The sequence below is a fragment of the Haematobia irritans genome, chromosome 3 (genome assembly GCF_050003625.1).
Source record: "Haematobia irritans isolate KBUSLIRL chromosome 3, ASM5000362v1, whole genome shotgun sequence".
NCBI lineage: Eukaryota > Metazoa > Arthropoda > Insecta > Diptera > Muscidae > Haematobia > Haematobia irritans.
In genome coordinates, this window is record NC_134399.1 from 149,235,349 (window position 1) to 149,252,655 (window position 17,307).

The 17,307-nt window shown below is 33.6% G+C and overlaps 1 protein-coding gene across 1 annotated transcript in view; it reads right to left on the reverse strand.

The window, feature by feature from the left end:
- The window catches only part of cac (calcium voltage-gated channel subunit cacophony), a 289,864-nt gene that overhangs the window by 25,089 nt on the left and 247,468 nt on the right, over window positions 1–17,307 (reverse strand). Inside the window, exon 24 of the mRNA XM_075299357.1 lies at window positions 112–233. Within this exon, the coding sequence (XP_075155472.1) occupies window positions 112–233 (122 nt within the window). The remainder of the gene's footprint in view (window positions 1–111; window positions 234–17,307) is intronic.

Here is a 17,307-nt window from a genome sequence, read left to right on the forward strand (position 1 = left end):
AGTTAGATATAGATAGATAGAGATTAAGCAGCTCGTAGATTATTTGAAAACTTTTTGAAATCTGTAAGCAGAAGAAATTTGATTTCATTATGGAATATTTGAGGAGGTTACCTTAAACTAGGTGATCTTCGATGGCCATTTTGATAGGCGTGTCCAGGATGTAAATGACCAGCATCGGCACCGGTTAATGATTCCTGAGATGGATGCCTAGGTGCATCCCTTAATTCCAACATCTTTAATTAAGTTAAATTAAATTTTAAATAAAAAGAAAATGCAATTAATTAGTATTGGGTTTATGGATTGTTTTTTTTTTCGTAAGGTTTTTGCATAAAAATCATAATAAATGGTGGGTAAGGCTGTGGTGGTTTTCTTATCACAACTGAATGAAATTACAATGCAGGATCTGATAAGGGGAACGAACTTGGGATTAATATATTAGATATAGTATAATAAAAATCCATTAACATTTAAACAATTCAATAAATAACTCTACTTAGAACAATAGTATATATATAGATAAACTATAGATGATATACGATTCATTAAGGGAACCCCTACTCCAAAAAATGAAATCCATATGGAATTTCAGAATTTTCTATTTCTTTGATCTATGAATTTTTGACTCGTTCTTGTATTTATTTTGAATTCTGAGCTAATTTCATTTACATTAATATTTAATACAATAATAAATTTTTGAAGCTATAATTATTTGTTCTTATAACTTGTAGTTTTGTCCTATATTAAGAACTGAATTTAAAATAAAAGTAAACCGAAAATTTTAAATTTAAAATCAAAAATTTAAACAAAAATGTCAATCTAAATAATTTTTTAAAAACTCAAAAACAATTTTTTTTATAACGAGTGCTACTTTTTTTAGGTGATTCTTAAAAAGAAAAAAAAATGATCACACTAATTGTGATGTGAATTTCTAATTGTATCTACATATTGACAGATATTGTAATTATACATGCACTATCTACAAATATATACATTTTTTATATTTTTTTATTTTGAAGTCAGTTTTTAAGCGAAATAAAGCTATACTTACCATTTTGGATTGTTATTTTATTTATGAAATGATACAATGAACAAAATAAAAAACAATGATAGGTTTGTGGCATATTTACAGCATGGTGCGAAAATGTAAGTATTTACATTATATTCATGGTGAATATGAATGAAAAGACTTCCTAAATATTTAACATTTATTATTTTATTATTATTTTTTTCTTCTAATTATTACAAAATCTATTTCACCAACAAATTGAGTTATTAGTAGAAACCAAAAAATTGGAAAACCCAACGAAGAACGAAAGGAGAAATTTGTTTCGAGATAGAAAAAAAAACCTGCACACATTTTCAACGGCGAATAAATTTTTTATAGAAAAAGATCCATATTTATATGGGTCTCAATATTAAATAATGACAAAATTGCATAAAAGCCTTCAATCATTAGACACTTATGGCAACAATTATTAACAATCTAATGTTTACAGAAGAAAAGTTAAAAATCTTCAAGTTAAATTTTCAACGGTTTAGACACTTGGAACGAACATTTCTATTTAAAATTCATCTACTTTGTTTCTGAAGAAGACAAACATGGATAAAAAAACAAAACATTGAATTTCATCAGCATTCGCAAGTCGTGTAGCATTAAATTTGTATCAGAAAGGCACCAGTATTGTCTTGGTGGATGCATAAATTCACTTTCGAAAATTCTAAGTACTCGTGAATTAAAATCAGGTGCATATAACGGTCTGAACTATTGACGAATAGATATAGTGGCAATCCGATTTTCAGCCTTACTTGGACTATTCGGCCCATTGTAATTGGTCCTTGTTGGGCGATTTTCTGTATTGGCCATTATAGCCGCAGCCTTTAGCACCACCAGAAACCAAACCCCAATTTTAGGACAATCTGGGTTTGGTTTATATGGAGACCAAATCGAAATATGGTAATTTTAAGCCGAATTATAAAAACCATGAACTGTTGAAAAAAAGCCGACATTACATCCACTGAAAAAAGTATGCAATGAGGCCAAAAGATTTCTTTTCGAATGAGAATTTTAGGGACGAAATAATCGGATATTTCTAACTCGACATATAATTTGTTTAGTGAAAAAAGAGCGAAAAACTAAATATAACGGGATATCTCAAAATTTTTTTTTTCGAATTCAGCAAATCAAACTACATAAGAAAAGTTGCCTCTCATCAATGGTACATGAAAAAAATCTAAACTAGTGTTGTTAACAATCTAATGTTTACAGAAGAAAAGTTGAAAATCTTCAAGGATCATTTTCAACGGTTTAGACACTTGAAACGAACATTTCAATTTAACATCCATCAATTTTGTTTCTGAAGAAGACAAACGTGGACAAAAAAAAACAAAACTTTGGATTTCATCGACTTGGTGGCCGTTATAGCCGCAATCTTTAGCATCACCAGAAACCAAACCCCAATTTTAGGACAATCTTGGTTTGGTTTATATGGCTAAACGGGTCAAGACTTTTTTTAGAGACGTATTTACTTGAGTCGAAATATGGAAATTTTGTCATTGAGACGTTTTCGAAGAACGATGAAAGTTAAATTGAAATTTGTTTCCTAGAATCAAGAACGCAAAGCTAAAATTTAAAAGAAATTTGTGTAGTTCACCTTACTCGGAATCAATACCAAAATCATTATACTCTTCACCACTATTGTGGTACAAGGTATAATAAGTTTGTGCATTTGTATGTAACGCCAAGAAGGAAAAGTCTGAGACCCATCGTTTAGTATACCGATCGTCTTAGAATTAAATTCTGAGTCGACGGACGTCCATCCGTCTGTCTGTCCGTCCGTCTGTCTGTATATGTAATTTTGTGTGCAAAGTACAGCTCGCAATTTAAGTCAGATCGTCCTCAAATTTGGCACAGAGTTTTATATTGGCTCAAAGACAATCGCTATTGATTTTGAAAAAAATCGGTTCAGATTTAGATATAGCTGCCATATATATTTATCACCGATCTGGTCATAATTGACGTATTTATCAACGTATTTTCTCAAAATTTCTGGAAGCCAAACATTTGGGGGCTTTCGTAAGAAATGCAAAATATCAGCCAAATCGGTTCAGATTTAGATATAGCTCCAATATATATCTTTCGTCCGATATGAATTTATATGACCAAAAAAGCCAGAGTTTTGTCCTGATTTGCTTCAAATTTTGCACAAGGAGTACGTTTAATAGTATTGTTAATTGTGCTAAATTTGTTTGAAATCGGTTCAGATTTAGATATAGCTCTCATATATATCTTGCCAAATTTGGTTAGAATCAGTTCAGATTTAGATATAGCTCCCATATATATCTTTCGCCCGATTTAGACCCAAATGGCTTCAAAAGCCAGAGTTTTGTCCTGATTTGCTTCAAATTTTGCACAAGGAGTATGTTTAATAGTACCGTTAAGCGTGCCAAATTTGGTTGAAATCGATTCAGATTTAGATATAGCTCCCATATATAACTTTCGCCCGATTTACATCCATATGACCACGGAGGCCAAAATTATTCTCCCATTTACGTTTTTTGATCAGATAGCAGGATTATTATTCTAACTATGCATATCAAATTTGGTCAAAATCGGTTCATATTTAGATATAGCTCCCGTATACAGTTTGTCAAGAAAGTGTTTTGACAATGGGATAAAAATTATGTTTTGTTCTAAAATTAAATATAATGAAATTTTAAAAAAAATATTTTATTATGTATTTTGCAAAGTATACATACGTACACAGAATTAAAAATTTAATAAAATATTTAATATTTCAATTATTTCTAGAATTTGAAATAGTTGGCAATGTCAAAAGACTTTCTTGACATACTGTATATGTACGCCAGAATAGGGGAAATATGGTAGAACGTTTCATATTTTAGACCTATTTTCAATGGGAGTTTCCTCCAATTGACTCAATAGTTTCCACAGAGAATACATTTAATATGCAATTTAAGTGTGTCATCTTGATCTAATATGGCCAAAATACCCACATTTTACAAATAATTGACCACATATCTTGACGAGATTTAACCAATATTCTTGTAAAATCGTCACTGCAAAAATTGTAAATATTGCTCAAATTGTCCTATATCTCGAATACATATGTATCGCCCGATAAATCATAAATACTCTTTTGTACAATTGCATCAAAATTGCTCTAGCTTTATATTTCCCATATTTTTTTAATTAACATTGTGTTTCCTCCCAGGGTGTTAGCCGATTTAATTTTTAATTCTAGCGATTTTCTATAAGTAAAAAAAATTTACTCCAAATCGGGAACATAAACCTTGATAATAACTGCCAACAAATTTGAAGGAGTTGTCTACATAATGGTGAAGTGTATAATATAGTCGGCCCCGCCCGACTTTAGACTTTACTTGTTTTTTCATTGTGGTTAAATGGGATAGGAAATAATCATAATACGCAATTTAAATCGAATACCTAGTACTCAGTTGGAATCCGACATCTGAACTAAAAGTACTTTAGATTCTATATATCAGCCTAATACGATTGTTAATCCAGTTATATAAAAAAATAATCCGATATTAACAACGTTGAATAAGTATTTGGAAAATTGGGAATTTTCTTGATATTTATTTGAAATTTTATTATAAAAAGTTTTGTCGCTTTTTTATTTTTGGGGCTCATTTTATTTTTTGAAAAAGCTGCGATTTTGGGATAATGTTTCGTTATGAAATAAAGCAACATTTTAGAAATATTCATTCATTCTGTGCTTTAGGCTTCATTTTAATTTTTTATTTTGTTAATAGACAAAAACGAACATTTTTAGTAATATAGGAAACACTAAAAACTAAGACATCAAAATTTTGCTCTTTACAAGACAAATTGAAAATGTATAGAAGAGTACTATAGTCCAGCACTTCGATTTTTTTTAACAAGACCTATATTCTGCGTCGGAGATTATTATTGCATCCAATACGTGAATATCCCATAGTGAAGTATGAAGAAAAATATACCCCCATGTTCCGAAATTCGGAATAGCAAATAGCAAAATATTCGTTTGACGATATCTTTATAATCCTAAAACATATACACGTAAAATTTGGCATGTAAAGTCTGTTTAATAAGAAGATCAAATGGAATTTGTATTTATGTCTCTGTGTATCTCGAATTTTTTGAAAAAAAAAATCTTGCGATTTGCGTTTCCGAATATCGGAGCATGGGGGATAATGTTCTAGCCCCCGAGAAGTTAACAAAAATTGGATTCAAAACGTCCTCTATGTGTCCTCTATTCTGTACAATTATAACCGTAATATAAGCACTGTGAGTGAAAATATGAGCAAATTATTCCAAATTATTGGCAGCAAACTTCCTGATTTAGTGGATTATCTGTTCAAAAATAGAGGAAGTAATATTTCCAATTTCTGTAGTTTGTTTTTTTTTTTCGCAAAGTAGTAAGATCATATTCAGCCATTCTATATACTCAAAGTATATTTCATTGGAAATGAAAATGTATTCTTTAATTTTTTCTTTATTGACCCAGTTCATTGAGGTTTCCTCAGTATAGTATTATATATCTAATCCTCTGAAAAATAATTGTTATTTTACAATTTCATAATCTAATGTTTTCTTATACGGCCCGCTGCATAATAGCGATAGGGATGTGCAATCATAAATACAGGAATATTACTGTGCAGTTTAAAGGGAGATATTTTTCTCAATCTTTAACTAATGTTTCTTTACTATTAATTTAGATTGCGGTTTTATTGTTTGTGTTTTAATTAAAAATTAATTTTATATATTAATAACTTATAGTTTCCAAAATTTCTATATTCTATACTAATTACTTGAATTTGCAGTGTGCTCACCTCTACCTAAAGGGTGATACGGTCAAATTTGGTCAATATAAACTTGACGTATTTCTTTCAATTCTGCATTAAAAAAACCTGAACACCCCTCATTTTGAAGGTGTGTGTGTGTAGAATGTTGTTCGTATTTTGATTTTGGAATTCACTCTTCAGTTGTCAAAATGCCGTCCAAGCAAGAAGAGCAGCGTATCAAAATTTTGCTCGCGCATCGCGAAAATCCGAGCTACTCGCACGCAAAGCTGGCAAAATCGCTAAAAGTTGCCAAATCAACCGTTACAAATGTAATTAAAGTGTTTGGGGAACGTTTGTCGACAGCCAGGAAGTCTGGATCGGGGGGAAATCGAAAACCGGAAGCCGCTGAGACGACAAAGAGAGTTGCCAGTAGTTTCAAGCGAAACTCTAACCTCTCTCTCCGAGATGCCGCAAATAAGCTGGGTGTATCGTCTACAAACGGTGCATCGAGCCAAAAAACGAGCCGGACTATCGACTTACAAGAAGGTAGTGACTCCAAATCGCGATGATAAACAAAATACGACGACCAAAGCGCGATCCCGGAGGCTGTACACGACGATGCTGACGAAGTTTGACTGCGTGGTAATGGACGACGAAACCTACGTCAAAGCCGACTACAAGCAGCTTCCGGGACAGTAGTTTTATACGGCAAAAGGAAGGGGAAAGGTAGCAGATTCAAGCACATAAAACTGTCAAAGTCCGCAAAGAAATATCTGGTTTGGCAAGCCATCTGTACCTGTGGCTTGAAAAGCAGCATTTTCATAGCTTCCGGGACTGTCAACCAAGAAATTTACGTGAAAGAGTGTTTGAATAAACGTCTGCTGCCTTTCCTGAAGAAACACGGTTGTTCCGTACTGTTTTGGCCGGATTTGGCATCTTGCCATTACGGTAAAAAGGCCATGGAGTGGCACGAGCGCCAACAACGTGCAGGTGGTTCCCAAGGACAAGAACCCTCCCAACACGCCAGAGCTCCGCCCAGTTGAGAAATACTGGGCTATTGTCAAGGGGAACCTAAATAAGACCAAAAAAACTGCTAAGGACGAGCAGCAGTTCAAGGCAAACTGGCTTTCTGCGGCGAAGAAGGTGGACAAGGTGGCTGTACAAAATCTGATGGCAGGTGTCAAGCGTGAGGCCCGGCAATTCGGATTTGGAAAAGCGAAAGCCTAACTGAATATTTTTCCTGAATTTTATACTAATTGAACTTGAAAAAGAAATTTAATTTGATTTTTTAAATAAACGATTTCACCGATTTACACGCGTTTTCCCTTGACCAAATTTTGACCGTATCACCCTTATCTTGCAATAATTATCCTGCAATGATTTAATCTGTTCCTCATCTGGTACTATTTTACAATCATTTTGAGCTTCATCGCCGTCATAATTGCCTCGACTTTTATTTGTATCTCTATAGGCAGAATTATAATCGTACGATTAGCGCTATAGTTGAAGTGGTCCTTATAACCCCGCTTACACCAAGACAAGATGCAGGGTTTCTATATTCAATTTCTTCGCCATCAAAGTCCACCAAAAAACAGATACGTATATAAGTATAGGTTTTAGTACGCAAGTGTATGTCCACAGCGGCACTTTGGATTTAGTCCGGATTTTAGGGCCAATGGCTCCTCGGTGTGTTGCCCAGCATCTGTGGGCTTCACTCTCCTTGATGTGATACCACCAATTCAATTTCCTGTCACTGATTAATCCTAAACCGAGCATTAACATCCCATCAAATATTTGATCGGAAATTCCACGTATGCCGAGAAACGGATCGCTAAACTTTTCAAATACTTTCTGAAAAATTCCATCACTTTCTAAAATTTTAATTTATTGCAAATATTGTGTAACTTTTTGTGAATTGAAAACTAAGGAATGTTTCCCATACTCTGCTACATAAAACTCATAAGTTTTCGTGATCTTAATATACGAGCGGGCGGGGCAAAATTGAATTAGAATATCGCGACCATCAAGAGCATTGAAAGACCTCATGTCTATATATTTTAATAACATACATATGTCAAAGGTTTTATTCTCTCTGGTCCCTTTGGGATACTCAAAATGAAGGAAGTTCTTAAAAACCTGTCATAGATTGGTTCATGGAGTGGTCCTACTCAACTGTCCAAGGATGTGCCCTTTGAAATGTGTTCAATTCGTGTCTTAAATGGTAAATTTACCAGGGGGAATTACCATGACAATCCCATGTTGAAGTGACAGGTCCATTCCATACAACTAGTGTGGACAGACACTAATCCAGTACTGGTATTGTGGTTGACTTTTATCCTGTAGGGAATCTATTTACGATTATAAATTGATATTGGTGGAATATTGACAAAATTTAAAGTTTGCATGACCTCAACAGGTGGAGTTTGCAACTGCAACTTTGTGGGACCTCAGATCAGTATTACCTGTAGTTAGAAAAGAACCTTCTGCCTATAAATAAATGTTGACAACTATTAAATGTATCATGAACTTAAAAAAAATGGAATATTTTCTGGTAGGCACACTGCAGTAACAAATCTGAAGAGAACACTTGAAGAACTACATACACTAAGTAGTTGAAACCTAGTCAATACAACATATAAAGAAAAGATAAGAATTCTAAAAACTTGTGAAAATATTTTTTTGAATTATTTATGTGTTTAGAAATTAAAATACATCTAAGAAATTTCTCTTATTTTATCGATTTAATTTTAATTTTGTTTTATTTTTTAAATGTGTTCAAAAACAAAATCCAACAGGATTGTTCTTCAAGATATTTGATCTAAATTGACATTCGAGAACTATTTATATACCTAATAATTATCTTTTTTAAGTGTCTTAGGAATACATATACACCAAAAACGCAAAAATTAATCTATTTAGTAAGTAATTACCGATTCATTTCACAGTTTTTTAGTGAATGGTCAGTAATTAATTAACGATAAAACAATATAGCAACGACGATTTAATCTTTTTTACAACACAAAAATTAGGACACACATATTAAAACCACATTGAATTATAAGTACGCACACATACACACATAAAATTACATATATGTATATACGAGTATATATGATGGTATACAAAGGAGGATTTACACATACATATATACAAGTATATATGTGTTTTTAATTTAAGGGAAGTGGATTTGTGTTGAATCTAATTTTTTTTTTTAATTGATTAGATACAGTTTGGAGCATAGTTTAATAATTTGACTCGTTTTGGACTTGCAATGGTTAATTGGAATTGGTTGTTGTAATACGTGTTACCAGTTATAGCTGTTTCGTTTTTACTTATAACAATCTTTTTATTCACCTTTTTATTGTTTCTGAAATTTGAAAAAAAAAATTATAAAATCAAATTAAATGATGTCACAATGTTATGTTTGTCTTTTTTACAAAAAAAAAAAAAAAAAAATGGTTGATCTTTGTTGGTTGATGTAATATTTTGGTGTGGGTACTTTAATAATAAAATTCAAATTAAAGTTTCTGGAAAAAATGGTTATTCCATGATTTGAAGTGTTCTTGCGATGACATTGTTTGGATGAGAATGTTAAATATAGGAATTACCATAAGAAATGATGAATCTATGTTTTTCTGTACTTGCCTTCAACTTTCTACGCTGTTGTTGTTGTTGTTTTTTTTTTTTTTTTTTTTTGAAATATGATTCCACCCACAACAAGTTGCAGAAAAAACTTTCAAAAATTAGCATGTACATCACACGCCTTTTTTTTAAATATGTCAATATGTGAAATACAAATATTGATTGAATTTCCTGATGAAATCGATAAGTTTTTTCGCCCTCAACTACAATCTGCTTAACCTTATTTTACACGTCCGAATTTATGGACATCATTATTAATACCACTAATCTGGCCTCTATATATGTCAAGAGAACTTTTTCGAACAAAGAACATTTCTCGTATAACACTAACCCCCATTTTCATGAAGCTCCGTTAGTGCTCCGTTAGCTAACGAACTTTTAAACTGTACTATGGACATATCTGTCATATTGCCTATATATTCCACATGTTAGTTAGAAATTTAACTGCTGAAGATTTTTCAGTTAAAGTTAACCGGAGAAAAGATATTTGCAATTTACTTTCTGTTAACTGGCAGTTAAAGAGAAACGGTGCTACAAGAAAATGTCCGTAAGAATACTTATTGTTCATACTATAAATCTGCTCTAATCGTTACGTGCTGCACTGTTAGTAATTTATTCATCCCTAATGGATTCATTGATTGATAATTATGGTCCCAGAGATAACAACTTTTTAATGGTTCGAATTATCGCTAAACGCACAACTGGCCTTAACATTTGTCACTTAAATGCTCAGAGCCTAAACAATAAACTTGACGAGTTCCGATATCTTTTCGAGAACTCATCACTTGACGTAATCTGTATATCGGAGACATGGTTCCATCCGGACAGAAATGATAATATTTACAAACTAAACAAACTGATCGGCAAACCAATGCAGGTGGAGTTGCCATATATCTTCGCAATGGCATTTCTGGTAGAACTGTTATAAACTCAGAACCTGGTGAAAGCACTGAACACTTGTTCCTAGAACTTCGTGTTAACCATGAAAAACTGTTAATGGGCTGTGTATATAGGCCGAATCGTTTTGTAAATATTGATCCTTTGATAACTAAGCTTGAAACCATATCTTGAAACCACAGAAAAAAATTTCACGAAAATTTTTCCAGTTAAAATCTTAATTGAGTTTTAAAAAATATTCAATTAAAAATTTAATTGATTTAACAAATTTTTTAATTGAAATAAAAATCAATCACACAAATTAATAGTATCAATGAAATATTTAATTGGATCAATTATTTTTTTAATTGACTGTCAATTAATTTTTTAATTGATGCTATCCTTTCTGTGATTGAAGATATTTCAATTAAAAAATTAATTGGATCAATTAATTTCGTGATTGAATCAGAAAAAACTTTTTTTGTGTGTATATAATGATGTCATAATAGTTGGTGATTTTAACAGCAACTTACGGATGCCATCGCTGGTATGAACTTAAGGCTGGTTAATAGTATACCAATCCATTTTGCCACAACCTGCAATATCTTGCTAGACCAGTTTTTTATAAGCAATGGTCACAAAATATTACACTACGATCAACTTGATGGATCAGCTTTCTCGAGGCATGACCTCATATTTCTATCATACGACATATCTGATAGCTGAAACCTATACATACCGCGACTTTGGACGTTAAAACATATCTTATCTGGAACTAGATGTGAATTGAATTAATTGGAATCAAATTTATTATCTTAGTTCTATGGACAGCAAGGTCACCTTTCTAACTGATAATATAGTTTATCTATACAATCAACGTGTACCCATGGTAACAGAGAATATTTAAACTGGCTTGAAACCATGGTTCACGAGTAAGGTGAATACACTTATCCATATAAGAGAACGGGAATACAAGAGGTGGAAAAGATACAAAACTCCTGAGCTCTACACTACCTTTCAATCTGCCAGAAAAGATGTAGTTCGATAAGTTAAACAAGAAAAACTGATTTTTATACCCTCCACCATAGGATGGGCATATATTAACTTTGTCATTCCGTTTTGTAACACATCGAAATATTGCTTTAAGACCCCATAAAGTATATATATTCTGGGTCGTGGTGAAATTCTGAGTCGATCTGAGCATGTCCGTCCATCCGTCCGTCTGTTGAAATCACGCTAATTTCCGAACGAAAAAAGATATCGACTTGGAACTTGGCACAAGTACTTGTTATTGATGTAGGTCGGATGGTATTGCAAATGGGCCATATCGGTCCACTTTTACGTATAAACGGACCCCCAAATTTGGCTTGTGATTGCTTTAAGAGAAGCAAATTTCATCCGATTCGGCTGAACCGATCCCCCGATTTGGCTTTCGGAGCCTCTAAGAGAAGCAAATTTCATCCGATCTGGCTGAAATTTGGTTCATGGCGTTAATATATGGTCTCTAATGACCATGCAAAAATTGGTCCGCATCGGTCCATAATTATATATAGCCCCCATATAAACCGATCACCAGATTTGTCCTCCGGAGCCTCTTGGCAGACCAAAATTCATCTGATTCAGTTGAAATTTGGTACGTGGTGTTAATATATGGCCTCAAACACCCATGCAAAAATTGGTCGAAATCGGTCAATAATTATATATAGGCCCCATATAAACCGATCCCCAGATTTGACCTCCGGAGGCCCTTGGAAGAGCAAAATTCATCCGATTCGGTTGAAATTTGGTACGTGATGTTAGTATATGATATCCAACAACCATGCAGTAATTGGTTCATATCAGTCCATAATTATATATAGCCCCCATATGAACCAATCCCCAGATTTGACCTCTGGTGCCTTTTGGAGAAGCAAAATTCATCCGATCTGGTTGAAATTTGGTACGTGGTGGTAGTATATGATATTTAACAACCATGCCAAAAGTGGTCCATATCAGTCCATAATCATATGTAGCGCCCATATAAACCTATCCCGAGATTTGGTTTTGGAGCCTCTTGGAGGAGAAAGTTTCATCGGAGTCAGTTGAAATTTGGTGCATTGTGCTAGTATATGGCCGTTAACAACCATGCCTAACTAGGTCCATATCGGTCTATAGTTATATATAGCCCTCAAATAAATCGATCCCTAATCACACAAAAATTATTTGTAGACTTACCTATACATAACTTTTTTGTCTAATATATACCACGTATGGACTAACTCACAATTTAGAAAACTATGTTAAGAAGTTTTAAGATACCACAACCCAAGTAATTCGATTGTGGATGGCAGTCTTTCGTAGAAGTTTCTACGCAATCCATGGCGGAGGGTACATAAGACTCGGCCTGGCCGAACTTACGGCCGTATATACTTGTTTTATACTAAAAATTCAATAATGCTACGAGTACAAGGAAGACGTGGAATGAAATAAAGAAAATTGGCATTACAAAGACTATTAATTATAACTCGAACTTTAACGTACTTAAGGAAAAGTTTGTAAATATACCGATGCCTGAGGTGAATGCTGATTTCTATAGTTCCCGAACTGTAACTTCCATCTCTCAACGTGATTTTAGTCTAAGGCATGTATTTGATAATGAGGTGCTCAATAGTATCATGACAATAAAGTCAAACGCTGTAGGTACTGACGAAATCTGTCCAAAATTTGTCAAGCATATTATTCCGAGTATACTTAAATACATTATTCGTATTATAAATACTACTCGTATTATAACAACTAGTTCATTTCCAACACTGTGGAAACTGGCCAAGATTATACCTGTTCCAAAGGGTGCCAACGAATTCCGCCCTATTGCGATTTTACCATTTATCTCGAATGTGTTTGAAAGACTTGTTAATCTATATATTCTCCAATATTTAACTGAACATTAGATTATAACTGACCGTCAATCTGGATTCAGACCGAGGCATAGCTGTCTCACCGCCTTAGTAGATACGTAACAATCGATACGTAACAATCTTGACAAAAATGAAGTTTCTATTTGGGTACTGTTAGATCATTCGAAAGCTTTTGACACTGTCCACTATCCCACTTTGTATTATAACATAAACTCATCCACTTGTTTCTTTCTCCGAATCTACTGTACGATTAATGTCTGGCTACTTGGAAGACAGAAAGCAACTAACACTTTCTGGTAACAATGCATCGTCACAGATGACAACAAAAAGGGGTGTTCCTCAGGGGTCCATACTTGGACCCTTGCTATATACGATGTACTCAAATGATTTACCGACCCAGCTAGAACATACCAACATAAGAATGTATGCTGATGATGTCCAGCTATATACATCTGCCACTACTGATACAATCGTTAGGTGTGTAATGAATGTTAACAATGATCTCAACAAGATCCTGGATTGGGCGAATGGCAATGGTCTGGCTCTAAACCCCAATAAATCGAAGGCAATTTTGATTCATAAGAAGTCCACAAGTGTGGGCAATGTTAACATATTTCTGGGTAACTGCCAATTTAGAACTTGTCAAGAATGTGAAGAATCTTGGAGTAACTTTCAGTGAGAATTTAACTTGGTCTGATCGTATTAATACTAACTAATTTAGTATCATATTATAGGTAATCGTATTCATTATTATTGTTATTATATTATCTCTCTACTTATTATAACATTATTGATTCTAGTACTCATTATAAGATATATATCTTTTGTATTAGGTTAAAGTGGCAGCCCGATTAAGATTCAGGCTCACTTAGACTATTCAGTCCATTGTGACTTTGGTTTCCTTTTGTATTAGGAAAGCAAAATAAATAAATAAAATGAAAATGAAATCCAACATATGAACCTATCTTGCGACTTAACTTTCTAGACGGCTCACTGATCACCCATATTTCCGGAACTAAAAGTAAAATTTCTCCCGCTTATTTTTAAGAAATCCAGGATCTGATGTAGTTTTCATATGTGGAAATTTACCTGGGGGAATGTAAGCAGTACCGTTTGAACAGATTTTGGTGAGGAAATTCTATTTACTTCCAAGTAAAATTTTGGTGTGAAAGATGCTACTTCCACCAAAACGGAAATTTTCGTCACTTCTTTGGGTTATTCTAATACTAAAGACGATATGGCTATTATTCAGCACCCGCGGTCCAAGTTTTTTTTTTTAAATTTTAAAGCGAAAATAAAAATACGACAGACAGATGGACGGGCATCGGGAATTAATTTTATTCAGTTTATATAAGGTGCGATCTAGACATTGACGTTGCTAGGGATTTTCCCAATATATTAGTGATAAATATCAGAATGTTTCCTAATCATAGAGATTTTAATATTTTTAAAACTTCACTATATTATTTAATTATTTTGTTAAATCAAGGCTTTATAGTTCATTACATCCTCATAGATTCATCATTTCTAATTGGTATAGTTCAATACATGTATGAATTTAAATCAAATATGTGCATAAAAAAAAACACAAAATATTACCTAACTGAACGTTTTCGCATTGTACTGCGCCGGGCCAGTGTTGCCAAACTGCCATGTTCGGAATCACCATTGGTCTGATGATGAACATTCGCCAATAAATGTGTTTGCGAATTGGCAGCATCATGACCATTATGTTCGTAGCTTATAGAACCCTGACGTGATCCTCCTTTATCCATGGCGGTCATATCGAGTAAACAATCGAAAAACGATTGCTTCTGTACAAAATATGTGTGGTTCGAATTCAAATGTTGCGTTTGACGTTGTTCGCCATTGATCATATTCGTATGAATAGTTTATTTACAAAAACAAAATGTACATTTGCAATAGGTGAGTGTATAGATAGATTCGAGATTCATTCACAATAGTAGACAGGACATTTTTTGTACAGTGCAGTAGTTATTAGTTAGGTTGTTGGTGATAGTAAAATTTTCCATGTAGGTGATTAATTTCATTGATTGATTGATTGATTGTTTGTTTGTTGGTGATAGTTGAGTTGATTTCGATTAATTTGTAATTTGCAGACGCAAACAATTCACACAATTGTTTGTTACCATTCGTGTTTTGTTTTTGTATAATACAAATTTGTTTTGCAATTGATTGTTGTTTTTGTACGAAGATAAATTTCGAGCGATATTCGATTCAAATAGGCACCCAATCATTTACACAAAAACATAAAATAACAACGTTTTTTTGTTTTATTTTGAATGAAGAAAAATGAAAAATAATTATGATTAATATGATTTCTTTGAATTTTGCTTTTCGCTTTTTTGTTGTTTTTGTTATAATATAATAAATAAGAGTATAGAGCGTAATAATGCTTAAAATATTTAGAAAAGTAGAAAAAAGTGTTATGCGAATATAGTTGTCTGGTTTTCTAATAAATTTGTACAACAAAATAAAATCGCTAATATTGCTAGCTGTTTAATATTATATGCTTTAAGACTATGACAATGTTATCTAAATTATATTGGAATTAAATTTTATAATGTTTTATTTATAATACAAGCAAATGGTTTTTTAAGATTTTGTTTTTTTAGTTATATGATTTTTATTTTTCTCTAAAAGTTTCTAAGTGCATTTTTATATGTATGTGAAGTAGAAATGAAAATACAATGCATTATTTTGTTTTAATTATTATATTGAAATCATTGACTGATCCTAGAAATATAAACAAAAATGTTTAAACAGAAAAGAAGTGAACCCATAATGAAAAAAAAATGTAGGCTTATTTTAGAAAATTTTAACTAAAATATTTTAGTAATTGCAATATTCAATATTATACCCTCCACCGTAGGATGGGGGGTATATTAACTTTGTCATTCCGTTATTGAAATTCTGAGTGGATCTAAGCATGTCCGTCCGTCCGTCTGTTGAAATCACGCTAACTTCCGAACGAAACAAACTATCGACTTGAAACTTGGCACAAGCAGTTGTTATTGATGTAGGTCGGGTGGTATTGCAAATGGGCCATATCGGTTCACTTTTACGTATAGCCCCATATAAACGGACCCCCAGACTTGGCTTGCGGAGCTTCTAAGAGAAGCATATTTCATCCGTTCAGGCTGAAATTTGGTACATGGTGTTGGTATATGGTCTTTAATAACCATGGTTAAGTTAGGTGGCAGCCCGATATATCAGACTCACTTAGACTATTCAGTCCATTGTGATACCACATTGGTGAACTTCTCTCTTATCACTGAGTGCTGCCCGATTCCATGTTAAGCTCAATGGCAGGGGACCTCCTTTTCATAGCCGAGTCCGAACGGCGTCCCACATGGCCACTTAGAGAAGCTTTGAAACCCTCAGAAATGTCACCAGCATTACTGAGGTGGGATAATTCACCGCTGAAACACTTTTTGGTGTTCGGTGAAAGCAGGAATCGAACCCACGACCTTGTGTATGCAAGGTGGGCATGCTAGGTTAGGTTAGGTTATGTGGCAGCCCGATGTATCAGGCTCACTTAGACTATTCAGTCCATTTTGATACCACAGTGGTGAACTTCTCTCTTATCACTGAGCGCTGCCCGATTCCATGTTAAGCTCAATGACAAGGGACCTCCTTTTTATAGCCGAGTCCGAACGGTGTTCCACATTCCAGTGAAGGCGGGCATGCTAACCATTGCACCACGGTGGCTCCCTTTAATAACCATATATAGCCCCATAGAAACCGATCCCCAGATTTGGCTTGCAGAGCCTCAAAGAGAAGCAAATTTCATCCGATCCGACTGAAATGTGGTACGTGTTGTTGGTATATGGTCTCTAACAACCATGCAAAAATTGGTCGACATCGGTTCATAATTATATATAGCCCTCATATAAACCGATCCGAACGGAGCCTCAAAAAGAAGCAAATTTCATCCGATCCGGCTGAAATGTGGTACGTGGTGTTGGTATATGGTCTCTAACAACCATGCAAAAATTGGTTCACATCGGTCCATAATTATATATAGCCCCCATATAAACCGATCCTCATATTTGACTTCCGGAGC